Raw genomic sequence first — 27,258 nt, forward strand, 5'->3', positions numbered from 1 at the left:
TTTTCCTCTCTAGCGGTATTATAATAACATATGAAGTTCTAAAATCTTCTCATATAGGACCTAAAATCAGTCCACAAAACGGTTAATTCCATTACTTCCATTTTATGAATATACCTCCCACACCTTGACAAAAAGGCAGCACATAGGCATAATGGTAATAAATGTAATTATAAAAATAAACAACAATCCTGGATTTCATCACATCTAAGGCCCGTTAACTGAAAGCTATGCTGTTTCCACAGCTCTAGAAGTGATGATCCCGCAACCCCGCTCTTGATGCAAAGTGCATCCCCGTTTCAGAAACGTTAAAAATGTTAAGATTCAAAACGTTTGCTGCCCGGGGGGTGGGGGGGTGGGAGGGGCAATGCAATCCAGCAGGCTTGAGGCCTTTAGGTCACCTCACTTAGCCCTCCCTGCAACCCTGCAGTGTAGACAGGGCAGGCAACCACCTACTGGACAGGGAGGGAGCCAGGGGAGGGCACGGAGATGAACCCATGAGCCTATGGATGTGGCGCAGGCTCCAACCCCCTTCCTTGGCGAGCCCCGCACTCACCGGGCTGTGGGACCCCAGGATCTGCTCACAGGCCAACTTTGTCAGGGTCTCAGACTCGCACAGCTCCTCCAAGAGCAGGTCCTGGGTGCTCAGGAGGGCGGTGTATGCCCACAGGGTCTTGGCCGTCCTGGCTGCCTTCTGGAACTGCAAGGAGACCAGCGACTCCGCGAAGCGGGCCTCCTGCTCCTCAAGCCGCTGTACACGTTCCCGGAGGAGCTCTCCACGGACCTGGGGAGCGGGGGCAGGCCAGAAGCCAGGAAGGTGAGTGGAGCACGGTTGGGGCCAGTGGGGAGGACAGCAACGGGGGGGGGGGGGCAGAGAGGACGTCCCAGCAGCACCCTGCTTGGCTGTGCTCTGTCATTCACTCAAACTGGGAGTATTGGGAAGGTCTCAAATACTCTCAGAGAAGCAGCCCTGGAACCTGCAGGGTGCAATTTAGGACCACAGGGCAGCTCTGCTTATTAAGACCCTCTGGGGCTTCTGGACTCTGGCCGTTCACTCCACACTGACCACTCTCGAAGGTACAGGGGACTGTGTTCCTACCTGGGGGGGAAATCCTTCAAGGTATCCCATCGGGAGGATGAAAGTTCAAAGTTTCTAACACGGGCTCTGAGCCCTTCCCACGGTGATCCCAGCTGAAGTGTGCCTGGAAGGTCCCATCTGATCCTCTGCCACCAACCCCCTTCCCCCTCCACCCCTCCTGGCCACTCTGGGCATGCTCCTGAGCCTACTGTCAGGGTCGCCCTGTGACTGGCATTCCCTGGCACCCTTGTCTTCCTGAAGGTCTCCTGTTTGTCCTTTGGGTCCCTGGTCCTCACTACTCTCTTTGAAGTGTCCCTATGGGGCATTTGTTTGTCACTTACTCCTCTGTCCTTTGTTCAATGTTCTTCTCCTGTGCTGGCCTTTGCCACACTGTGGACCCCGCAAGGACATGAGCCCTTCCAGGGGAGGGCAGGCCCAGGCACCCAAGGGGCTCTGAATATTCCACAGGAGGGAATCCATCCACTTCACTCAGTCACATGCCCAAGCTGTTCATTCTGTCATCTGGGCATCTGCTCTACAACCACTACCTCTTATACTTTCTCCAGAAATGCTGTCATGTGGGGATCCCCGGGTGGCTCAGCGGTTTAGCGCCTGCCTTTGGCCCAGAGCGCGATCCTGGAGTCCCAGGATTGAGTCCCACGTCAGGCTCCCAGCATGGAGCCTGCTTCTCCCTCTGCCTGTGTCTCTGCCTCTCTCTCTCTCTATGCCCATCATAAATAAATAGAATCTTTAAAAAAAGAAAAAAAAGAAATGCTGTCATGTGAACAATGTCATGTGGTCTAAAGCTTCTCAGGTGCCACCCCCTACCTGAGCCCTTGAAGGCAGGTCCTTGTAAATGAGTACATCCTCCCTTCACAGAGAGCTCCAGAAACCACAAGCCTGCTCAAGCATGCATCTTGGGAAAGCCTTTCGTTCAATCTTTAGATGTGTGTGGAATCTCACTCACAAAACCAAAGGTAAGAGCAACCCAAGTAACCGTTGACAGACGAATGACTAAACACAATGTGGTCTGCCCAGATAGCGGAATATTACACAGCCTTAAAACAGGAGGAGGTTATGACACTTGCTACCATATGGATGAATCTTGAGGACACTCCGCTAAAAGGGAAATAAGCCAGTCCCAAAAGGACAGACATTGTGGCATTCTACTTATATGAGGTACTTGGCGCAGCTGAATTCGCACAGACGGAAAGCCATGGTGGGTACTGAGGGGCTGGGGGTCACAGACCTGGAGGGTGAGTGCTTCATGGGGACGGAGCTCCAGCTTGGAAAGATGAAAGATCTGGAGATAGGGTGGGGATGGTTGCCCAACAGCATCACTGTACTTCACACCACTGAACTGCTGTACACACAAGTGCTTAAGATGGTAAATGTCATGTTATATATATTTCACCACAATAAAAAAATATTGAAAAAGTTTGTGGAATTTTGTTTTCTGCCATGTAACCTTTTTTTTTTTTAAAGATTTTATTTATTTACTCATGAAAGACACACAGAGAGAGAGAGAGGCAGATACACAGGCAGAGGGAGAAGCAGGCTCCATGTAGGGAGCCTGATGTGGGACTAGATCCCGGGTCTCCAGGATCACACCCTGGGCTGAAAGCAGCGCTAAACCGCTGAGCCACCCGGACTGCCCAATGTAACCTATTTTTAATCCTGTTTGTATTCAGAGGTTTTGAAATGATTGACATAAGAAAGAATATTTAAATGAATAGGAGGCTGACAGAGGATGATGACCCTGTTTCTCCCCTGGTGGCACTGCCTTCCTGTGTCTGGCCATGTGTCCCTTGGAAGAATTGCAAGTCCCAGTTTGAAAAGCTCTGATTTCTTCTCTACAACTTGACCTTCAGGAAAAACTCTGATGGCGGGAAGACAGAAGTGTCCCAAAGAAACAGATGGCTTGTTGGCTGGGGAAGAAAATTTGGTGTAGGGCAAGGTGGGGGGTAGACCTACTAGCGCTTTTTGGAGAGATGGTGCCTTCAACAAGCTTTGGAGAACAAAGAAGAGAGCCAAATGAAATGTAGGGTCTGCAAAAATATAACATATGGGTACCTATGTTTGGTTCACAGGAAAGCTCATAAACCTCAGGGCCAGAGGCCACAATGCACAGAACAGTGGTGAGGAACACAGATACTCTGGAAGACATAGGTTCATTTCCCTGCTTGAATGGGAAAAAGAAGCCTTGTTCTCAAAAGGATGCTATTAGACCCCTGGTTTTTTAGCTGGTTTTTTCCCAGCTTGCAGAACCAGGTGACAGCCACCTGCCCACGGATGGGTTTCCATGGTAACTGTGGATCACACCTGGGCCTCCGGCCAGTCACACTCAGGCTGAGGCATCTGCACCACTCCAACAGTGGTCCCATGTCCTTCCAAGACTCAGCAGAGCCTCATGAGAGTGGGACCCCAAAAGCGGTGTCTGATGGCTTCCTCCTGGGGATGCAGGGACGCAAGTCTCTAAAGTATTTCCGGGATCTTAGCTGTTTTCCCACAGTTGCTCTCTCACCCCAAGTTAACAAACAAAAAGTATATTTATGCTGCATTCATCCACCCAAAAAATAATTAATGAGCACCAAATATGTATAATATACAGGAATATGTGATGCACCTAGGGGATGGGGGGTGTAAAGAAGAGGCAAAGATGGATGAGACACAGACCTGACCCTGAAGGAGCTCATCACTGAGGACCTTGGGCAAGTTCAATGTGCTACCTAGAACTATATTTTCTCATCTGTAAAATGGGAGTAATAATGCTTCCTAACACACGGGATTTTTAAAGAAAGCCTTTTGGGGTTTAATTGCCATACAATAACCTGCACATATTTCAAGGCTACCACCTGATGACTGTGACATATTCACACACCCTGAGGCAATGGGAACGGCCATGGCAAATCTAGGCAAACCCTCAAGGAAAAACAGGAGTACAGGCAGGTGGCCAAGAAAAGGATGCATGGTCCCCTTATCATGCACCTGCCATGAGCTCAGATTTCCAAATCACCTCCCCATGGCTGGATGGGTGGTGGCCCAAATACCCTGTAAAGCTGATCCCCCTGCAGAGTGCGGGGCAGAGCAAGGTGGCCATGAGAAGATCTCAAGCGTCATTTCTGCAAATTCACACCTAAAACATGGGGGCAAGCGTGCAGCCTTTCCTATGTCCTGTAAGAATCACGTGGCCAGTGAAATTAAGAAAAGAAAGTTTCTCCAAAATCCTTTTCTTCTTTGGAAAGTTTGATTTGTTAATTTCAGCACAGTAAGAATATGCCTCTGGCGAGGGTTTCCATCCTTGTCTAAAAAGAGCCCTGGGAAAGGGTACAGATTAGCACTTTTGTGACAGGCTTCATTAAATATTCAAGTTATCTAAAGTAATAAAAATTCACTTTCAAAATAATATGCTGTTAAATACTCTTATTTTAAATGGGAAATTCAAACCACTGCCTTACTAATTTCTGACTTGCTTCCCAGTACATTTAAAAAAAAAAAGTTTCTTCTAGGTTCGGTGATGTCCTTTAAATACAAATTAAAATCAACCTCTGTCAGCCAGCAAGAATTACTGGCGCTGAAGCAGTTCAAGACACCGTAGCCTTCCTGCCTAGGTTTGGAAACAAACAACTAGAAACACGAGACAGAGGCCAACATTAGCTTTAACAGTGATGAAATCTATGCTAGAGAACGCAGCCAGGGGTGGGAGGAGTGGGGGACATCCAGATGAATACACACTCCCCCAGGCAGCGGGTCTCTCGATGGATGGAGAATGGGGGCCTCTTGCAGGCTGCCTGGCTTTGGAAGAGAGCTGAGGGAGCCTCACTGAGCACGCCCAATGCCCTCTTTAATCCCACCAGTCAGAAACGCCCCCCTTGGAGAAAAGTGAGCAAAGCATGGAGAGCAGCCAGGAGGTGGCTAGCCAGGAGCACAGGGAGAGACAGTGGTTACATCAAGAACCTCACCACTTTAATGCCTGTGATGGGATGAGCACTGGGTGATATATGCAACTGATGAATTATGGAACACTACATCAGAGACTAAGTATATACTATACGTTGGCAAACTGAATTTAAATTAAAAAATAAAAGATAAAAAAATTCTCATATCCAAAGGCTGGGAGAGAGGGCTAATGAAATGCTCTTTACATAAAAGCATGCCCTTGCATCCTAGTGGCTGGCCCTGGGAAACCCAGATCAGTTTCACCAATGCTTTGCAGGATGGGTTCAAAACTGACGACTCTCTCCTTCATCTTGCAGCAGAAAGGGAGTAGACTCAGCAAAGGGGTGTTATTATTTACTAAATGAAATACAACACTGCTAGATAAACATTATTAGTGCTTACATTTAGACACAGGAAAATTGATTTCTATGATGGTAAAGACACTACCACCCATCATATCAGCTAGATAATCACAGTGCAAAAATCTCAAATATATCAAGGGTACTGCCTTAAACTAGTCAGCACAGTTTTGTTTATGGTTGATCTGTTATCTCTTACATATAAATTTTTCATTTAACTAGCTGTGTGACCTAGACAGGTTGCTTAACCTCTCTGAGTCTTAGTTTTGTCTGTGAAAAGAGATAAGATATCTGTTCATCTGGATGCTCCCCAGCCCCCCGGGTGGCTCAGTTGGTTAAGCATCCAACTCTTGATTTTAGCTCAGATCATGATATCAGGGTTTTGGGATCAAGGCCCGCATTGGGCTCTGCACTAAGTGGGGAGTCTGCTTCTCCCTCTGCCCCCACAAGTTCATATGCTCTCTCTGAAAAAAAAAAAAAAGCACAATGTAGAAAAATATTAATAACAAACTTCCTGGCAAAGGATGGTAGATTTGTAGCATGCATCTACTGTTTTCCTTGAGGTAGAACTGAAAGGTGGGGAAAATGAGAGGAGACAATAGCAATAAAATTCCAGAAAGCTGGAAAGGAGATGACTGAGTAGCAAAGGACTCAACAGACCCCCAAAGGCTGAATTCTAAGCCAGAAATGGGGCTGGCCAAGAAGCAACATAATTTGTGCTGCAAGTTCCCACTAAGTATCACAGAACATAGACACCTCTGGAAGTTAGAGGTAAAAGCTGAAGGTAAACAAGAGGAGAAGTGGAGCCTCTAGAACTCTATACACCCAACTTGCCCCAGCAACAGCTGGAGATTTATTCTCCAGACGAGTCTATGAACTTGGAGAAACCAGGCTCTATATAGAAGACAGAGGACTCAAGTGAAACTTTACATCCAGACTACTAATATCTCAGTTTTCTTTCTCTGTTTGGTTCTTCATATAGTGGGCAACCAGGCCTTTACCAAATAGGCAGGAGAATGGTCTTCTCTGGGGATGCCAATAAACCTTAAATAAAGATCGTAACATTGGGGTTTCCCAAGTAAATGGTCTAGCCTCATCACACCAGGGTGAAAGTCACCATCTACAGGCCCCACTTACAGGCTCAGAGCTTCCGAGGGGCTTTTGAATACTTCACTCTTAAATACGAGCAGACCAAGGAAGACCACACACTGGGGAAAGCCTCTAAGAAATATAGAGGTAACAGTAAATATGCAGAATTAAAAAAAAAAAAACTTTAACAATGTTCTCAGAGATACAAAAAGTTATAGTAGCCTTAAAAATATATATAATTTCTTTAAGAAGAGAGCATTCAGAGAGGAAAAGAAGCTCTTGATAAATCAGAAGTTAAAAAACTTAAATGAAAATTCAATTAATGGTTTGGAGGATACGCCTCATAAAGTAAAACAAACAAACAAAAAGCAAAAACAAAAACAAACAACTCAAAAAACAAAACAAAAAAACAAATTTAAAAAATAAATAATGAAAACAAGAAAACTAATAGATAAGAGGTCTAATTTCTGAATAATTAGAGACTAGAAAAAGTGATTAGAGACGAGAAAGGGTGTTCATAATCAATATAACTCAAGAAAATTTTCTAAAATGCCAAAATTGGTCAAACTACCCATCAACTGTGGGAGCAGAATGAAAATATTTTCAGTCTTACAAAATTTTAAAATACTAAATCTATGTGCCCTTTCCTAAGAAACGAGAAGATGTGTTTTATTAAAACAAGGAACAAATCAGGCAAGAGAAGAGTGAAAGAAATTCATAGCATGATCCCAAGATGGCAGCTGTACATAAGATGTAAAGTACAACGTCCAGATTGTGGCACAGGAGATGTACAGAGAGGGATATCCTAAAGATTATGAAATTAATAGAAGACATGACTTGTGTGGTGGTCCTCATAGGATAGTTGGTCAACTGTCAAAAAGTGTGTTGAATTAGTGGTAAGTACATAGAAAAGTAACCAAAAAATAAACCAAAGGGTAGCATTAACTCCTGGAAAAACAAATAGTTATACAGAAAAGAAAAATGAAAACTGTTTTATATGGCTCAGATGTGAATAACATGTAAATAATCATAATAACAGAAATCACAAAAATAGATCTAATATATTGAGGAAAATAGAAAAGGCTCATGTGTGTTGCAGATTGAAAGAAGGAAGACAGCTAAATCATATCTTCCATAAAGAAAGGTGAATAGATGATACCCAAAGTAAAGAAATCAAGAAATAGCAAGAGAAGCATGTTATTTGGAAATATGGAGGTAAATGCCAAAAGATCTAGCTAAAAAATTAGAAGTTTTTACCTCTGGAGATTTGAAAATATATATATGTGTGATTATAGGGAGTTGCTCTTTTTTTTTTTAAAGATTTTATTTACTTATTCATGAGAGACACACACAGAGAGAGGCAGAGACACAGGCAGAGGGAGAAGCAGGCTCCATGCAGGGAGCCCGACGTGGGACTCCATCCCAGGTCTCCAGGATCACACCCCGGGCTGCAGGCGGCGCTAAACCATTGAGCCACCCGGGCTGCCCAGAGTTGCTCTTTCTTAGCACAAGCATTGTAGGATTATTTGACTCTAAAAGAATATGCATTTTATAAAAATGAAGAGTACAATTTTAAAAAATGGACAATGTCAACAAAAGTTAGTACATTCAAACCATCCAAAGACAACTGTGGTAAGCCTTTGGTGTGTGAAAAGCAGAAGTGGAATAGATTAGAAAGGTAAGTTGGAGACTAATTGTGAGGCCTTGAATGCCATATCCAGGAATCTGGATTCTCTTTGGGGATGGTGGGAAGCTATGAAACTCTCCCTTTGGGAGATGACTTTGACAGAGACTGCCTCAAGGGATAAAACAGGGGCAAGAGTAGACATAAAGAGAACCATCTTCTCAGTCTTTGTGGATGGATAGATTTTCTCTCCCCTTCCTAAAATGCCTTCCTTGTCAATGCACCTTCTCTTCTAAGCTTTATAAGAACCTGTGCCATCAGTATTCTCTCTTTTCAGGTCATCAGAAAACGGGCACATTATTCTCATACTTATACTCTAGTCACTTCTGAAATGACAGAGTGTGGAGAGCTATTTCTGACAGAAGTGCCAGCCACCTCTGCATAACTGCTACTGCAGAAACATAATAGGATGCATGGTTGATTGCAGTGTGGGAGTTCCACTCCTGAATGAAGGGACTGCTAATGAACCGTGTGTGCATGGCATGGCAGGAAACCTGGAAGCAGTGAATAAATAATAAATGGGTGAATGGATATATGTGGTAGACATGCCACCCAGACGGAGGATAACATCATTAAAATAACACCAGAAATAATGGGTAAGCAGGAAATAGGATCATGTCACTTTCATTCATATTTAAATGCTCCTACAGAATATTTATGAGAAATTTATTATATACTGTGTGCCAAAACAGCAGCAGAGCACATCAAAGATTAGCTGAAACATTACCTTCATTTCTGGATACATCAAACAGATCTGCTACTGTGACACAGGGATGGCAATCAAGAAGCCTGTGCTTGAGGCTCCACTCTACCACATGCCGGCAGTATGACCTTGGACAAGTCTCTCAACTTTTCAGTCTCAATATTCTCATCTGTGAAATAGGGATCATAATTATTGCTCCCTCTGTCTCACTACAGAGTGGAGTAGGATATATGAAGAGGATCCAAGGTTGTTTGAAATATCAAGGGATTGAAAGTAACCTACATGTCTATTAGTTGAGGGCTGGGTACATCATTTAAGGGTCATACATACCATAAATGTTATGCTATTGTAAAAAGCCATGAGGAAACTCTTATGTACCGATATGGAAGGTCTTCAAGTTTCAATGTTAGGTAAAAAGCAGAGACAGGTGAGATAGATAGATAGATAGATAGATAGATAGAGATACAGATGAGACAGGGGAATAGATATATAGGTAGGTAGACAGACAGACAGACCTATCTCTACTAGTTAGAAAATAAAAAAGTGAGTCCCATAATTTGTGCTTTGTGGATTGACCTAAGCACTGGGGCAGGAGAAACAGACACATTATCAGTCCTGGTCAAGGCATTCAGCAGGTAAGACCTCGGCCAAACACCATGTTGAGTGGCAGCCCTCCAGTCCTACAGATCTGATCAACTGCCCCAAGCTGGTGAGAGTCGCCTGGAGGTCAGGGAAGAAGCCCAAATGTCCCTTCATCAAACAGGCACCACCTCTGAGCAGCCCTCCTAGGCTGTCCTCCAGGAGAGGATAGTGTGATTGACATAACTGACCCTTGTAAGGCAACTCTGGCTGTCAAGCCCATGCTGGACCCTTTGCTTGCTGAGGTGTCTAGCCTCAGGGCCCTCCAGTTCACAGAAATCAAGCCATTTCTTAGGGGTGAGGACTACAACCCTAGCTTCTACCTCACCCTCACAGGCAGAAGGAAAAGAGCAGATCAGATTAAGACAAAGCCCACATCCCCTACAGCTACAGAGAGCAGACATCAGGGAAGGAAGAGCAGCCAATAGAGACTTCCTTATAGAACGAAAAATGAATACATCCCCCAAAACATTCTCTACAAAGTTCCTAAATCTTACCAATCTTTCCCCAACAGCTGAGCTCCTCAGTACAGCCTCCAGGCTTCCTATCCCCTGGCTCCTAGCTGCCTCCTAGGGCTCCCTTCTCTATACCTAACAAAAATAGCCTTTCTGAGGACAGATGAAATATCTTTCAAAACAGACCTGGTATAAAAACAACAGGTAAGCCACAATAAATTCCCAAACATCATTATCATACACACTTACTTTATTCTCTAACTAAAATATAACAAAATTAGAAACCAGTAACCAAAAAAGTTTTCTAAAAGGATAAGTTAAAATTCAAAATCCATGACAAAAAAATAGATAAAAAATTTCTACTTCTGGCCGTGATGGAAGAACTGGAAGAAGATTTACTCTTCAACCAAGAGGCAGAGTAGGACTGGGCTACCTGAAAAAGGAAATAGACCGTCCGTCTATTTCTCAGAAATAGACAGTCCGTCCTCCGGGCACACTTGGCATGGGTCAGACACAGTGCCGCCAGTCAGAGAGCTGCCCCTGCAGCTTCCAGGAGGAGGAGACCCGCTTTGGCACCTGCCCGCCAGCTGCCCGTGCCACCCTGCCCTGCTTCTCCTGGCCAGGAGGACAGTGACGTGAGCAGTGGGGAGACTGTGGAGGGGCCAGCAGCAGAGGATGAAGTGCTGGGGCCGTGGGGGCCAGGGAAGCCAGCCTCCCTGCAGCCCTGCTCTGGGCCATCCTCTCCCTTAGGACTGCAACAGCAACCACAGTCCATGGGGCCTCCACAAGTGGATGACAGCAGCTCGGAGGATTCAGACGAGATTGTCGTTGCTCCAGCTCTGCCCACAAGGAAGATGGCCTCCCTGCCCTAGGCCCTGGCCCTGGGCCCTCACACGGTGCCGGCTCTGCCAGGGAGCTCAAGGTTCGTAGGACGAGGCATGTTCCGGGGGACATAGTGACCAGAATTGGAAAGTAATTTATCTCGTTAAGAAAGAACTACCTACTCTACAAAACAAAACAAAACAAAACAAAACAAAACAAAACAAAACTGTGACCCCACAGCCGCCCCAGTTTTCTGCTTGAATGCAGCTCTTACGATGTGACATTGGATGAGGACCCAGGGGAAGCCCAGCAGGTGCAAAAGGTCAAGTCAGTTTGGGAGGCCACTGTGTCTAGATTGTGTGGGGGCAGGGCCCCAAGGAGGAGGGAGCTGCAGAGACAGAGACAGAGACAGCATTTCAAAGGGCTATGGGGTGTCCTCATGGATTTGGCTAAGTGCCAGGCATGCTTGGATTTAAAAACAAAAAACAAAAAACAAAAAAAACTATGCCAGACCAGGACAAGAACCACCAAAAATCATAGGCAGAAAGATTGTTGGAGCTCACACAGAGCTGGGAAGTGTCAGTGTCCTCATTAGCCATTGGGAACAAAGTACATAGGCCTCAGCAATAGGGATACATTAGCCCTCAACTAAAGGCAGCTCTTGATCTAACCTAACAAAACTTAAAGGCATATCTCAGAAGGGTAAAGTTAATCCCAGACAATTTAACCTCCTGTCCAAACTCCTATCCTATTAAAGAAAACACAACAAAATCCAGTACCCAGGATATAAATCCTTCAATGCCCAGCACCTGATCAAAAATTACCATGCACACAAAGAAGCAGGAAAATAGGGTCCACAGCCCAGAGAGCAATCCATCTGTGGAAATGAGAGAGATGATGGATCCAGCAGATAAAGACATGGAAACAGTGCTAAGAAACAGAAATGAGGCAGTGGCTTGGAAGAAAACAAAACAATTGTCTGTGGATATGATGACTATGTAGAAAAGAAAAAAACCCAACAGACGAATCCTCACAACAATCCTAAATGTCAGGTGCTTCTATTATCCACATTTGAAGGATGCCCACACCAGGGCACAAAACAGTTAAGAAGCTTGGTCAATGTCACACAGCTGGCAAGAGGCACAATTAGGACTTGGACCCAGATGTCTGGCTCCAGGGATAGAATAAGACAGTCTGGAAAGACTTATAAATAAAAACTCATAACATTGCTTTACACCAGTAACAAGTCAAAAACACAATGAAAATAGGTTACCATTCACAACGGCAAGAAAACCTACAGTGTATCTAGGAATCACCAGAGAGAGAAATATCTTATGTATAAGGTGACCCTGTGGTTTATCACCAAGTCTAGAGTGAAAAGGAGCTAATGGGAGAGATGCTGGGACCATCCCAAGCAAATTGAGATCTATGGTCACCCTACTTATGGAAACAGCTATTCCAAATAAAGAGACATTCTGCTTTTGGGGGGATGGAATGATAATTTTCAAGTGAATCTGTAAATTTCAAGCAGTCACAACAGAAATTTATTTAGGAATTTAACTTCTAAATGTGGATGCCCTCCAGAGTCTCCCAGGAGTAAAACGATGCTTCTGAGAGCTTACAGTGAGCCCATCAGAAGGCCTGGCTGTCCCTGGCTGAGTGTCCTATTTCTGATCACCGGCACACCCCAGCCCCTCAGGCAGCTGCCAGGGACCAGAGCAGATGCCTCACTCCATTCACCTCTCAGCTCTACAGAGAAAGAGGTCAGGCAGGAAGCCCACCCTTGTCTGTCGGTCTCCCTGAATCAGTCACATGACTCTGTGAGTAAGTCACAGAGCCATTCATCCAAGGTGGAGCTCGGATCAGCCAGGTGGATTTTCCATCTGAAAGCAGGAGGTGAACTTCCAAATGGCTGATGTGCAAAGTGGCTGCTCATCTGAAACTGTGACCATCTCATGAGCAGAAACAGAGACCAGGGCCTGGCTCAGAGAAGATAGTCCAAAAAAACCATTCCTTAAAGGAGGAAGTGGAAGGAGACAGGAAGACAGGAGAAGGACAATAAAGGCAAGGGAATAAGTCAAAGAAAGGCGACGGGATGTGGGAAGGGTACCAGAGAGCCACCTCGGGAGGCTGAGCCTTCCCATTGTCCCAGCTTGCTGGATCACAACGTCGTGGCAGAAGGACATGGGTGATGGAGGCAGACATGCCTCCTTCCATCCCAGGCTCTAGTATATACGGACAGTATGGCTTTGGGAAATTTTCCCGACCTCTTCAGATGGAACAGTCCACATGAGGCACATATCAACCCGGAGTTGAGGGTGGCAAGGATCACTGGTGCCTTCTAGTAAAGAAAGGAGGCACCCCCTAGGTGCCTCCAGTATGCCTGGCAGCCCCAGCACTGGAGCCAGAGTCCCTCTGGGGACACCACACTGCCAGCGAGATGGAGGCTCTGCCGTGGGTCTCTGACCCAGTCCCTCTCTCTAGCTACACGAGCCTTGAGGGACTTCCAAATCCTGGAACGTGATCACATCACTCTGAGCCACTGGCACACAAACCCAGGGCTGTCATTTCTCTCTGCAATTACCCTGCAAATGAAAAATCTGAACAACTGCAGCTCAGATGCTAAGAGATGCAATGGATCAATTTTGGGAGGCACATCAAAGCCGTTGACTTGAGAGTGTGTATTCTATCGGCACTTGCCACAGTGAGATAGCCAGTTGTGAGGATGGCCTGTCATTAAAAGGTTAGAGCTGACAAATGCCTCTTGTCTCCCTTTCTCTGGGTTCTGGCGCAGACACACGGAGCCGCTAGCATGGTAGCCCATTCAAAGCTCAAAAACCCTGCCACCAGTGGGTTACCATTGTCACAATCCTCATTTTATCAATGTGGGAGCCAACACCTGTGTGTCCCACGTGGCACGATCACGAGAGATAACCACATTCAGGGAGAACATTCCCTCACTCCCGAACAGGGCACTGGAGATGCAGAGGCAGCCTGGCGATGAGGAGCAGAGGGAGAACCTTCGGGTTCAGGTGCTGGAGCCATGGCCGCCTGGCTGCAGGAGCCTGGGGACATTTATTAAGCTCTCAGGGCTCAGTTTCCACATCTGTAAAATTAGGGACGTTGGTCGCTCCTACTTTCTAGGGCGATTGGGAGGGTCTGAGCACCTGGATTGCAGGAGAGACTGACGGCCTGGGTGTGACTCCTGAGCTACTTCTTTGTGCTTCAGACTCTTTCTCTAACATAGGGACAGGAATAAGATGCCTTTTACAGGATATGTGATGACAAAGGGCATGAACATGTGTGAGGAACCTGACTCTCAGACTGCTTCAGCTCTTAGTTATCCAACTATAAAATATATACGTGATATATGTGCCATGTGCCTGTTACACGTATGTAATATATATGTGTGTATAAAGTACTGAACCAGGTGCCTGAAGCCACAGGCTGACTCAAAAGCAAACAAAATAAATGAGCACTATTCTTAATAAAGTGCTGTTACATCTTAAGAGGGGAGTGACGTTCTTAAATCAGTGCACAGCACAACAATGAAATGTACACCGCCCCTGAAAATGCCAGTGCTTCCTCCAGAGCTGAGCGGAGGGCTGGCCTTCCACCCTTGTGAAGGGTCCAGCTCGTGCTCAGGACAAATGCACGTCTCCCACGGAAATGACAGAGGTGAACTCGGGGCAGGAGGGGCTGCTGAGCATGGCTCAGGGAGCCGTGGGGACAGGATGTCATCTGTCACCACTCACTGTCACCCAGCCATTCAGCCTGTCCCACTCCTTCATTGATGGGACCCGCGAGACTCAGCTGGCCTTCGCAGCCTGGCATGTGAGCCCCTTCCACCACAGATGGCTGTTCCTCCCTTGGGACACCCTGCATTCCAGTGAAGCAGCCTTTTCACGGGGCTGCCAATTCTCTGGGCTCCTTTTATTTATTTTTTTTTTTATAAATATTTCATTTATTTATTCATAAGAAAGACAGAGAGAAAGGCAGAGACATAGGCAGAGGGACAAGCAGGCTCCCCACTGGGAGCCTGATGTGGGGACTGGATCCCAGGAATCTGGGATCATGACCTGAGCCAAAGGCTGAGCCACCCAGGTGTCCCTCTCTGGGCTCCCCCTGAACCTGCACTGTGTCCCTGGCTGTGGCTTGGGATGCCCGTTATCTCTGCTAACACCAATCCCAAGATCCCCCTAAAGTCTGAGGGATTTGGGTCACAAACCGGCATATGTGGGAGAAAACACCCCACCTGGCCCCCAGGTGGCCACCCTCCTCTGCATCTCTCTCTTCTACACAGCAGGCACCCAGGCAGAAGTAACACAGTGTCAAGGGGGAAGAACACGGATGACACTGTGTTCACGCGTGGTGCCCATAGCAATGTGAAGTGCAGTGAGTGTGAACACCGCAGGGCAGAGCCAGGCACAGAGGTGGTGGCCCCAAGGGCAGCACAGGTGGGGTAGGATGTGGGTCCTGCAGGACGATCCCCAGCTCAGGAGGGGAAGTACGGGGGTGGGGAGGGTTGCATGCAGGATCGATGGAGAGCCCTGAGGGGCACAGTGGGTTCAGGCTGCAGGATCCCTGACGGAGATGGGCAGTCACGGTCCCCGGGGACTATGCACCCTGGGAATGGGGTGGCGTCACTGCTGTGTGGGCAATGAGAACAAATGAAGCAGAGGGACTGACCTTTTCAACCAGGTCTTCAGGGGCCTGTTCCTCAAAGAGCTGAATTTTATCTTCGATGCACTTCCTCAAAAGGTCTATCTTGTTTTTACTCTTGGAGCGCGGCTTTCTCGCCTTGGACTGTTGCTAGAGGGGCAAGAGAACACAGGGCAGGTTTGCACAGCCCCCATGTCTCCCAGAGCCGAGAGGACATCCCGCAGCCCCCAGAGCTGCACGGTGGTCTTAGGTGGACAGAGGGGGTTAGGGGTCTGCTTTCCTGAGCAAGCTCAAGTCATGGACCTTCAGTCCACCAAAGGCAGAAGGAGGACTCCGGCTTGCAGAGCCAAAGCTTTGCAGTCAGACAACACGGCCAGCTCCAGTCCTCCTCCCAGCTGTGGGGCTTCCACCCGTCAGCCTCTTGGAGCCGGGACTTGACAGAAGGGGTCCCCGTCCTAATGAAGCTACATGGAGCGGCTCTCCCTGCTGGTGCCAGCAGGCTCCACCATCACCTGCACCTCTGCTTTCCTGGGATGGTCCCCGGGAAGGGAGCCAGGCTCAGCCAACCACAGATACCAACCCCTGTCCGCCCAGCCATGTGTTTCTTCTGCAGGGTATTTTGTTTTTATTTGTGTGTGTTGAGAGAGAGAGAGAGAGAGAGAGAGAGACTGAGCAGGGGACAGGCAGAGGGAGAGGGAGAAGCAGACACTCCCCACTGAGTAGGGAGCCCAATGCAGAGATTGATCCCAGGACCCTAAGATCACCCCCGAGCCACCCATGCACCCCTCTTCTGCAGGGTATCAAGCGAGTACATTTCATGCTGGAGGCAGGTGTATCTCCCCCTCTGAGGCAGAGTGCAGGGCCAAGTCTATTTCCAAACAGAGCACCTTGAACGATGTTAGAATCAGATACTTTTTTAAAAAAAATTGTATTTATCTGATATATATATAGAGAGAGAGAGAGCACATGCACACATGCAAGCAGGAAAGTGGCAGAGGGAGAGGGAGAAGCAGGCTCCCCACTACCCAGGCAGCCCCATGCAGGATTCGATCCCAGGGCCCCAATATCATGACCTGAGCTGAAAGCAGACACTCAACCAGCTGAGCCACCCAGGTGCCCCTGGAATTGGAAACTTAATTCCTGCCAGGATTGTCCCTCAGTCAGCTCAAAAGCAGGGGAAACACACCTCAGTTCACTTTGACGGAAATATCTTTTTTTTTTTTTTTTTTTTTTTTTTTTTTTTTTTTAATTTATTTATTATAGTCACACAGAGAGAGAGAGAGAGAGAGGCAGAGACACAGGCAGAGGGAGAAGCAGGCTCCATGCACCGGGAGCCCGATGTGGGATTCGATCCCGGGTCTCCAGGATCGCGCCCTGGGCCAAAGGCAGGCGCCAAACCGCTGCGCCACCCAGGGATTCCCCCTGACGGAAATATCTTTATTCATGTTCCAAAACTTAAAAACAAAACAAAACAAAACGAAAACTTTGCTACTTTGTCCCTTACTCTCTAACTACCATCATCTTATAAATCCTGCACTCTTCTAAGAACAGAAATAGAAAAAAAAAAAAAAACACTTTTTTTTAATGTGAAAAAAGATAAAAGCTTCTAAGTTGTTTCTGCATCACGCTGTTTTTTATTCAGTAAGAAGACGTCTGAATTTTTTTTTCTTCCCCTAACGGAAAAGCAGTGGGTGGAAAGTCAGAAAATACCAGCCCCAAGCCCAATTCTCCTGTCCCCTGCCTGCCTCATCCGTTCGCTTTTCCTGTGCTGGTTGGTTTCTCTTCTGTAAAACTAGCACAGAAACCTCGCTCCTGACACTGCTGTGAACGTGCACGAGATCACGTCAGCTTACGTGCTTTGGATGCGTAACAGAACATCACTTCCAGAGAAGCCCGATACTTTGCATACATTTGGCATTTGGTGGCTGGCTGGCTCTGTCAAGCATACTGCCCACCTACTATGTGCCAGGTACTTTCTAGGTGCTGGGGTCAGGGAGCTTGTCTGCAGTGGGGACACAGAGTGTAAGCAGGTGAAGCAACCAGGACATTTCAGTGACCAATCACGTGAAGACATGGACCACAGCCTCGTGATGAAAGACTGGGGAGGGGGTCTTCTGGACGGGTGCTCAGGGTAGACCTATGCAGGGGTCAGTTAAGTGAAGCCTCGAATAGGCCATAAAGATGGCCCTGGATGTTCTGGGGGAGAAGTGTGTTCCTGGTAGAAGAAATGGCAAGTTCCAAAGACCTTGTCTTAGGTCGGGTGCCCCAGAGGCAGAAGCAGAGATGGGGATGGGGTGCACATGGTCTCCTAAGAGAGGAGCTCGGAGCAACACGTGGGGAGTGAGGGAACCCGGTGAGGAAGAGGAAAAGGGCCATGCAGGGCTGGGGAGGGGGCGCTCAGGTAAGTCTAGCCTTGACTGCTCCATGGGGGGCTCCGGAGCAAACACGGCACCCAAGAGTGGTCTGCCTCTCAGGCACCTGATAGGTACTCAAAAAAAAAAAAAAACAGCTGTCCATCCTCATGCTACAAGGCCCAGTGTGAGAGGTTCCCTTTCCTGACCCACCTGAATTGAGGTGAGCATCCTCCTTGTACTACTTACAGAAGGGCCCAGGCTTCTGTATCCAGACTCAGTCACTGGGCGTGGCTGAGGGAGCAGGAGGGAAAGAGACCTCTCAGGCCAGGTGGTGCTCATCTGCCTGGGGCCAGGCCCAGGAGGAGGGTGCAGGTGTGAGCTGGGAGTGGCTGAAGTGCAGGGCCTGGGCAGGGGGGTCTGGGCTGGGCAGGGGGTTAGGACAAGCTTGGCAGTTCCAAGAGTAGCTGGCTGCAGAGCAGAGTGAGAAGAGAGGAGCCCAGGGTGGGCGGCAGGGCCAGAGCCCACAGCGTCAGGGGCGGGGAAATGCCCATGTCTACAATCAGTAGCGGCCGGGACGCCCTTCTTACCTGCAGCCCAGGGGCAGCCAGTGCCTGGTCCAGCCTCAGGAACTCTGCTTCTCGCCAGGCAGTCTGAAACTGTTGCAGCAGGACTCGGGCCCGGATTTTGGGCAGAGCCAAGCTCCTGTCCATCTGAGCAAAGCAGCCATGAACTTCCTGCCTCATCCTGAGCAGCTCCTCTTCAGACAGGGAGAAGGCTGAGGAGCAGAGCTTCCTGGACAAACAAGAAAGAGAAGGAGACAAACTATAAGAGACTCTTAACTCTGGGAACACACTAAGAGTCCCTGGAGGGGAGGTGGGTAGGGGATGGGATAACTGGGTGATGGGCATGAAGGAGGGCACGTGATGTGATGAGCACTGGGTGTTATATGCAATTGATGAATCCCTGACTTCTACTTCTGAAACTAATAACGCACTATGTTAACTAAATTGAATTTAAATTAAAAAAAATTTTTTTAATTTAAAAAGGGGTGCCTAGGTGGCTCAGTAGGTTAAGCATCTGCTTTCAGCTCAAATCATGATCCTGGGGTCCTGGGACCAAGCCCCACATTGGGCTTCCAGGTCAGCAGGGAGTCTGCTTCTCCCTCTCCCTCTGCCCCTTCTCCCAACTCATACTTTCTCTCTCAAATAAATAAAATTAAAAAATGAAAATGATGGGACACCTGGGTGGCTCAGCAGTTGAACGTCTGCCTTGGGCTCAGGGTGTGATCCCAGAGTTCTGGGATTGAGTCCCACATCAGGCTCCCTGAAAGGAGCCCGCTTCTGCCTATGTCTCTGCCTTCTCTCTGTGTCTCTCATGAGTAAATAAATAAAAATCTTTTAAAAAAAATAAATAAGATGAAAAATAAAAAGAGGAAACGGGTGGTGGGCAGGGGGTGCTGGGGGTGGAGAAACTGGGAATTCAAAGAGCAAACTCCATTCATTAAATCTACATCTGGAAAAACCCATCATGTCTTTAACCATGATTCCACAGGAATCCCCTGAGCACCTAACGTATCCTGCAAGGGACGCACCACCATGCTGGAGCAAAGTTGCAGCTGGAGGGACGCCTGGGTGGCTCAGCAGTTAAGTGTCTGCCTTCGGCTCAGGGCGTGACCCTGGACTCCCAGGATCGAGTCCCACATCGAGCTCCCTGCATGGAGCCTTCTCCCTCTGCCTATGTTTCTGCCTCTTTCTCTGTGTCTCTCATGAATAAATAAATAAAGTCTTTAAAAAAAAAAGTTGCAGCTGGATGAAGCAGGGCTGTGAGGGGGTCTGTGGGCAGGCAAGAGGCCTCCCAGCTGCCCTGACCTGGGAGAGAGCCCGTGTTTGCTTTAGACACAGACATGCAAACAAAGCATCATATACTGAGCCTGCCCAGCAGCACACCATGTAAGGGCCAGTGGCCTGGAGGAGAGATGCCCAACTCAGCTCAGGAGGACAAGGAGCCGGGGGGCCTGGCACTGGGTCTTAACGGATCATGACTGACAGCCATCGCTCAGAGAAAACCCATTCCACCCTGGGCATGAGCCAAACGATTTATCGGTAAAGGCTGACCTGTGTCCCCTGAGAGCCATCAAGTCCTAACACCCAGTACCTGTGGAATGTGATCTTATTTGGAAACAGGGTCTTTGCTGATGTGAAAGTAAGATAAGATGAGATCATAATGGAGTAGGATGAGCCCTTAATCCAACTCATCAGGAGCAAAGACAGACCCAGACACAGGGGAAGGGCTCCGGACCAGAGAGGCACAGTGTGGGGTGAGGGAGTTAATGGATGCCAAGGCTGGAGGCAGCCCCAGAAGCTAAAAGAGGGACAAGGAACAGATCCTGTCTGAGTGTCTTCAGAGGGAGCCTGGCCCTGTGGACACCTTGATTTCAGACTTCGGGCCTCCAGAGCATCACGAGAATACTTTCCTGTCGTGTGAAGCCTTCCTGTTCGTGCTACTTTGTGGTGGCAGCCCCAGGAAACAGATTGCATTTACCTACATCATTGCCAATCCTTTCTGCAACTCAGTCCTCAGTTTACAGATGAGGAGACTGAAGGATCCTTCCACTCTTCCTTTCTGACAAGGTCCACAGCCCACTCTACGGGGGCGGCTGGCACAGGCTCACTGTCCCACCTGTCCAGAGAGATGTAAGGGGACGTCTGCTGGGGATCCCTGCACAGAAGTTCTGCCCGGAGCCAGGAGCAGAGCAAGTCAGGGACAAGCCTCCTCTCCCTCTCCTGCTTTGGGCCACACGTGTCTGTTCACTTGTTCGTCTGACAAATACTCTCTGTAGACAGACACAGATTTGCTTGGTTATTCTGGCAATGTCCAGAATAACAGCATAAAATATGCCCTGTGGCTGCTTTAAATGCAGACATACCTGCAGGACGACCATGGGAGGCCATGGCCAGCCCTGTCACGCCCAAATCTCAACATGGGAGTGTGGGACTGGAGCTGAGCTAGAATGTTCATCCCTGGAAATAGAATAGGACCTTCCAGCTGACACGGACCTCCAGCTAGACATGGTCTGAAGGCCCCAGGCCCATGTCCTGACACCCCATCTTGGGTTTCTCACTATGTGGGGTCCACCAATACTTTTAAAAGAACCTCAGCAAACAGCAGCTGCTCCTTTGTACTTGACCTCTTGGAGAACCATTGCCCCTGTGTTTGCAGGTACGGGGAATCCCATGAGAGCCGCTCTGAAATGACTGAGTCATCCTTCCTGCCCATCTTCAAGCTGATGGGCCCTGTGTGGTCTGGCCTCAATCTTCTGCTGGGCAGGCAACCAGATAAGCCAGAAACACAGGAGATGGGCAGGGTGTTGGCCCCCAAGGAGTTTAAAATCTAGGCAGGAGTTCAGGAAAGAATCTCAAAGACATGCTTTCCCTAGCAAAAAACATGCATCCCTATTAATTCCTACTTTACCCAACCAGGTTTACAGCAACTCCATCCTGCTTGAAGTCGGAAAGCTTCTAAAAATGTGTTTCAAAACTATTGTGCAAAGCCAGTTTTACCTAATGCCTCAAAAATAAAGGCTGCAACCTTTTGGAATCTCAAATCAGCAAAGTATACGAGCAGATGTACATCATGGGCATCGTTGCCTGAGCCTCTTTAACCCTTAGAAAAATCATAAAGAGTTTTCTGATAGCAAGATGAGAGCTCTCTTTTCTCGGTGAATGACTAAATCCGCGGCAGCTCTGGTAATATTCTTTGCAAAACGGATCCAAATGGAGTTGCAGAAAATGACCATCTGGTAATGGGAATGTCAAGTCTAATTCACATGCTTCGAAGCAATCCAAAGTTGTGTAAAGAGAGACTTTGGTGGAATGTGGGTTGCGCCGAGTCATTACTGCTGAGAACAATTCGTGGGAATAAGAAGTGGTGATGAAGGATCTGATTTTTACGGAGAGAAGATGCATCCTGTGCGCTCAAGAAAACCGAACAGTAACAAAGACCAGGAAGTGAACGAGGACAGAGCCATAGAGACAGAGATGAGAAAGAGCCCAGAGGTGGCACCCTCTCTGCAAACAGAGGGGGACCTGTTCTCCCCGTTGGCCAGCTCAGTCCCCGGGAAGAGCCCTGTGCAGGAGGAGAGGAAATGGTTGAAGCCAGGCAGCTCCTATTCCACCAGAGGTCACTGCCAAGGAACGGTGCGTGTGGCAGGAAGAGGCTCTGGCACCGGTGTCCCCAAAGGGGGCAGGTGGGAGGGACCACTGATGCCCGGCACCCAGCGTGCTGGCCCAGCAGAGAGGGGAGGTGGACCAGCTGGGTGGATAGGCTGGAAAGGACTCACTCCCCTCCTGCTGCCCCTGCCCCGTCCCCCAGCATCCCCTGCACTCTCCTGTCCATGCAACCTGTGCCAAGAAACAGGGCTCTGGGTTGGTTCAGGATTACGCTGTGCCGAAGGTTCAGCTTAAACTGTGAAGGTGTCTATACCCAGAACAGGATACTAAATGGGCTTCTGTTTTGTTTGCTTCTTTGCTTGAACGGGTTGTTCAGGTCTGTCTGTTTGCTTACATTTCTGGGTTGGCTGGCTGTTTGGTTTGTTGAAGGAAAAAGCAATTTTAAGGGATACTGATTGGAAGGTCTGTTTGGGAAAGGGAGCAGAGGCTCTCTGCCACTGCCAAAGGGGTACAACCATGTCCTTGGAAGGACACAGTGACTTAGCTGCTCTAAATAAACAGACTGAGTAGATGGTGGTTATTGGTTACTTCGGCTGCATTACTGGCAACGGCTCTCAACTTTGTTCCTTCACACCAGTCACACTGGTCTCCCCATGTCACACCCAGATAAGGACCAGGACCTCCTATCAAGGCTGCTCCTCCCTGGGTCTTGCCCCCTTTCAGCAGAGCACCAATGCCCTGTGCCTGCTCATCTCTGGCTCCCAGCACCAGGTTGGTGGCTGGCACACACACAGTGTACGTCCCTGGGAGCCCGGCAATGATCCGGACCCTCCGCTGTACCCGGTACGGTGACCTGCCTGTGCTTCCTTTGTCATGATCACCTCCTTAGGTGTCTGCTCTCCTTCTGATCATCTGAGCTCTCCAGCACAGGAATGATGGCGGTGATGGCAGCAGCTACTACTTACGAACCACATCAAGGGTCATGTTAAAAATTTAAATATATTAACTCATGCACTCCCTCATCAATGCTGCGAAGGTGGCATCTTGTTAGACATGGCCGACGACCTAACCCAGAGCTACTTCCTTACTCCTAGTAGCTCAGTGCTTGTGTAGAGGGGTTGCCCTCCGACAATGTTGGGGACAGGACCATCCCTCACAGTCCCGGGGGATGCCACAACTGGTATAAGGCAGGAATTGGCAAACTATGGCCTACAGACCAAATCCAGTGCCCGGCCTGTTTTTGTTAATAAAGTTTTATTGGAACACAGTCAAGTTCATTAGTTTATAGACCGTCTATAGCTGCTTTCTCACTACCATGGCAGAGCTGAGTAGTTTCAAGAGAAACCCTGTAGCTCTCAGAGATTACACTTATCTGCACTTCATTTACAAAGTGTACAGCCCTCTGGTCTGGACAGTTATGGTCCTTCGTTCTCCTTGCTGGTGAATAGTTTATGCAGGGGCCTGTGGTTTAGTCCCAACCAATGGTATCAGATGAGGTGATGCCTCAGATGTTAAAAAGAGATGATGAGTGTGATACCTGGAGCCACAGCAGCCATCCTAAAACCATGAGGGGATGAGCCCAAACACCAAGGGGGCACACTGAGGATACTGAAGCAGAAAGACGGTCAGGACTGGTTCCTTGATGGAATCCCCAAGCCACTGAATCAAGACTAGAAGCACTTACCCCTTGACCCCTTCTTATAAAATATTTTATTCACCTGCCACCAACCTGATAGTATGGCGTGATGCTAGAAGCACCCTAAATGATTTAGTTCTGTCATTTAAAGCAAGACACATGAGGCTCAAAAGTTAAGTAACTCTCCTATACTCGGACAGTCGGCGGTGACACTGGGATTCAAATCTAGGCGTTCTGGTCAATACTGGCCACATCTCACTCCTCCCTAGAGCCCCCATACTAGCCCTGTTTGGAGCTCCTTCAGCTTCCAATCTGATCAGCCAGCCTCAACTGACTGCCAAAAGCTTTGTCGGTCTCTGTTATACCATTTGGGCCACACCAATCTCATCCACACAAGAGCTGACAAATGCTGCCAGGAAGGGCAGGGCTGTGGAGCTCTGGCATGTGACTTCAGCTGCGCCTCACTGCTTCCACAGCACCCTTCTATCATTTTTTCTTTAAGATTTTATTTATTTATATTCATGATAGACACAGAGAGAGAGAGTCAGAGAGACATAGGCAGAGGGAGAAGCAGGCTCCCTTCAGGAAACCTGATGTGGGACTTGATCCCAGGATCCCGGGATCACATCCTGAGCCAAAGGCAGATGCTCAACCACTGAGCCACCCAGACGCCCCACCCCTCTGTCTTTAAAAACAGTAGCTGTGCCATTTATCCAATGTTTCCTTGTCACAACACCAGGACAGTTAGCCAGCTGTGGCCCCCACAGCCTACTCAGAGACAGATGTCATTACGTGGTTCTCTAATCAAAAAAGAAACAATGAGCCTAAGCACCAGATCAGTGAATGAGGGAAGGGGCCAGTGAAGAGAGGGCAAGGGTAAGGCCTCACACTATGGCCCAACATCACATGGTGCTGACAGCTGCGTGGGCTCGGAATGGCCTCACTGCTAGTTCTCCTCCCCACTCTGCTCCCAGGGATAAGGCCCCTCATCGGCCGAACTTCTGATGGCGGGGACCAGACGCAGTTTCTGCTGATGTAGGAGCAGCAGGTCCCAGCTCCCCACCAGTCACATCCTCCCGTGGGACCCAGGGCCCCTCCCTGTCTTCTTGCTACAAAGCCTGCCTCCCACCAGCCCTGGCTGCTCACAGTGACCCTAGGTGACCCCCTCCCCTGGACTGAGTTCATGGAGCTAAGGAACTGCCATCAACCTCCGCTGGTGCAGTGCCTGCCGTCCCCACAGGCGAGGCCAGGACCCTCCCTCGGGGCAGGCAGGGGAGCGTTAGGGCACACGCAGGGTGCTCACGTGAAGATCAGGTGCTCCCAGCGTCTCAGCTCGGCCTGCTCCTCTGTGGAGACCTCCAGAGCATCGTCCTTCAGTCTCTGCCGCACGCTCTGGACGCCTTCCTGGTCCCTGTCCCTCTCCTCAGCCTCTAGCTGCCGGGCCCGGGCTGCCAGCTCCCGGCTGTGCTCCTCCAGGATCTGCTGCAGGAAGAGCCAGGGCACACTGCGCTTGAGCAACTCCTGGGTCATCCCCGAGTTCTGCAGGCGCCGCAGCTCCTCCGTGGCCTTCTCGGACAGCGAGAGGGTCAGGGTCCTGAGGTCGTCCAGGGCGGCCTGGTCCAGACGCTCCTGCAGCTCCTCCAGCGCGGCGCCATGCTCCGCTAGCAGGTGCCCCCACTGGCCCAGGTACTGGCTGGCGTCCTCGGCGGCTCGGAGGGCCTCCCCAAGGGACAGCTGCTCCTTCCTCTGTTCCTTGTGCTGAGGGGTTTCAGAGAGGACAAGTCAGTGGGGACAGCCTCTGCATGCACAGGCCTCTGGGAAACCCCATGGAAACCTGCGGCGGAGGCAGAGTGCTAGCAGTCTTCTCCCAACCACCTCACACTCAGAAAACTATCCTTAAGAAAGTAACCCAAAATAGGGCTGCTGGGGGGCTCAGCCAGTGGAGCGCGCACCATCTCTTGATTTCGGCTCAGGTCATGATCTCAGGGTCGTGAGCTCCAGCCCCATGTTGGGCTTCCTGCTTAGCGAGGAGTCTGCTTGGGATGCTCTCTCTCCCTCTGCCCACCCCCTGTCTGCTCACACTTGCTTTCTCAAGAAAAAAGAGAAAAGAAAAGAAAAGAAAAGAAAGAAAAGAAAAGAAAAGAAAAGAAAAGAAAAGAAAAGAAAAGAAAAGAAAAGAAAAGAAAAGAAAAGAAAGAAAATAACCCAAAATATAGTGAGGGCTCCATTTGTTGAATGTGTATTGAACACACATTTATTGGGCAGGAAAAGCCCAAGAACAGACCACTGGGTTCCAGCCCTGGCTCCTCCGTGGACAAGATGAGGAACATCTAGCCCTCATCCATAAAACGGGGCCGATGATAGGATCTACCCCACAGAGCAGCTGTGAGGATTGCATGAGTCATTTAGCATGTGTGTAGCTGTGAGAGGAGGGCCCAGTACAGCGTTCATGTCAATGAATGTCTGCAATTATTCTGTGTCCTGGGCACCAAGGACCTGGGGCTTATGAGCTTATAAGGGGAAAAAACATCCTGAGATCTGTGACAGACAATTTAAATGAGGAGGTCAGAGGAGGCCTTTCAGGAAGGAGATCCAGTGAGACCCAAGAGGGAGGTCACACCTCAGGCCAGGCAGGTTAAGATATGGGGAGAGAACACAGGCAGAGGAGGAAATGTGGACACGCATAAAGATGTCCATCGCGCTGGTATTTATCATAGCATTTGCAGACAGTCTCTGTTCTGTTCTGTGAGGACATGGGATGGTCCAGGTGGCCAAAGAGTGTCACCATTCTAGCACCATTTATCAGGCACCTACCAGTTGTCCTCCGTGCCAGGGAGACGGTGGAAACCTCCGCCTCGGTGGAGCTACATCCTACATCTGTGCTACTCACAGACTGATCAGAAGCAAGAGCAAGAAACGATATTCACAGAGGACTGCTAGAGTCTCTGCCATTCACCCATCCTTCTAGATCCTAACCTTGAATCAGGCCAGATCATGAGAGAAAGGTGGCCTTGGGCCCCACTGATGTCATCCTTTAGCTGGGGGAGATGGACAAGGTGATGGTCAAGGATTGGGTGGTCAGTGGTCAAGGTGAGAATCCTGGCTTTATGTTGGGATCAAAACTTAATCGTAAAAAGCAGAGTTTCTAGGGATCAAATTAAAATGTGAATCTGCATCCCTTTCCCTCCATCTGGAATGGGGCCAGACAATACGAGGTATCAGTGCATACACCCCAGAAATCCTCTGGACCTGTCCTGCCATGTTCAGGGCAGTGCTGATGCTCTGGTCAGGTCCCACACCCCAAGCACTAGGGCTTCCCATGCAAACCCCCATGGGTTTGCACCTCCATCTCTACCCTACAGGCTGCTTCTAAATGGGCTTCCTAGATCCCACCTCTGATTGTGTCCCTCTCTTCCTGAAGACCCTTTACCGTCCCCCACTGAACCCTCAGCCTGGCATGATGGGCCCCCTCGGACCAGCTCCCTCCAGCCCCCGCCCCCCTCATCCGTTCTAGCTGGTCAAGGCCTCGGTGTCACCCAGCATAGCAGTGGATTCTTGCGAGAGCACTTCCCTTTGAACAAGATGCCTCTCTACCACCTGTGACACCCATCCCAGCCTCCTACACATCAGAGCAGATTGGTTCTTCAGGACTCAGTTTATGGGTGAAGTGAG

At 48.9% G+C, this 27,258-nt stretch overlaps 1 protein-coding gene across 1 annotated transcript in view; it reads right to left on the reverse strand.

Annotated features, from left to right (window-relative positions):
• The window catches only part of EVC2 (EvC ciliary complex subunit 2), a 126,644-nt gene that overhangs the window by 16,072 nt on the left and 83,314 nt on the right, over positions 1–27,258 (reverse strand). Inside the window, exons 14-17 of the mRNA XM_038533701.1 lie at positions 24,890–25,344; positions 18,369–18,573; positions 15,455–15,577; positions 554–781 (exon numbers count right to left, since the gene is read on the reverse strand). Of these exons, the coding sequence (XP_038389629.1) occupies positions 554–781; positions 15,455–15,577; positions 18,369–18,573; positions 24,890–25,344 (1,011 nt within the window). The remainder of the gene's footprint in view (positions 1–553; positions 782–15,454; positions 15,578–18,368; positions 18,574–24,889; positions 25,345–27,258) is intronic.

This window comes from Canis lupus, chromosome 3 (assembly GCF_011100685.1).
Source record: "Canis lupus familiaris isolate Mischka breed German Shepherd chromosome 3, alternate assembly UU_Cfam_GSD_1.0, whole genome shotgun sequence".
Lineage (NCBI taxonomy): Eukaryota > Metazoa > Chordata > Mammalia > Carnivora > Canidae > Canis > Canis lupus.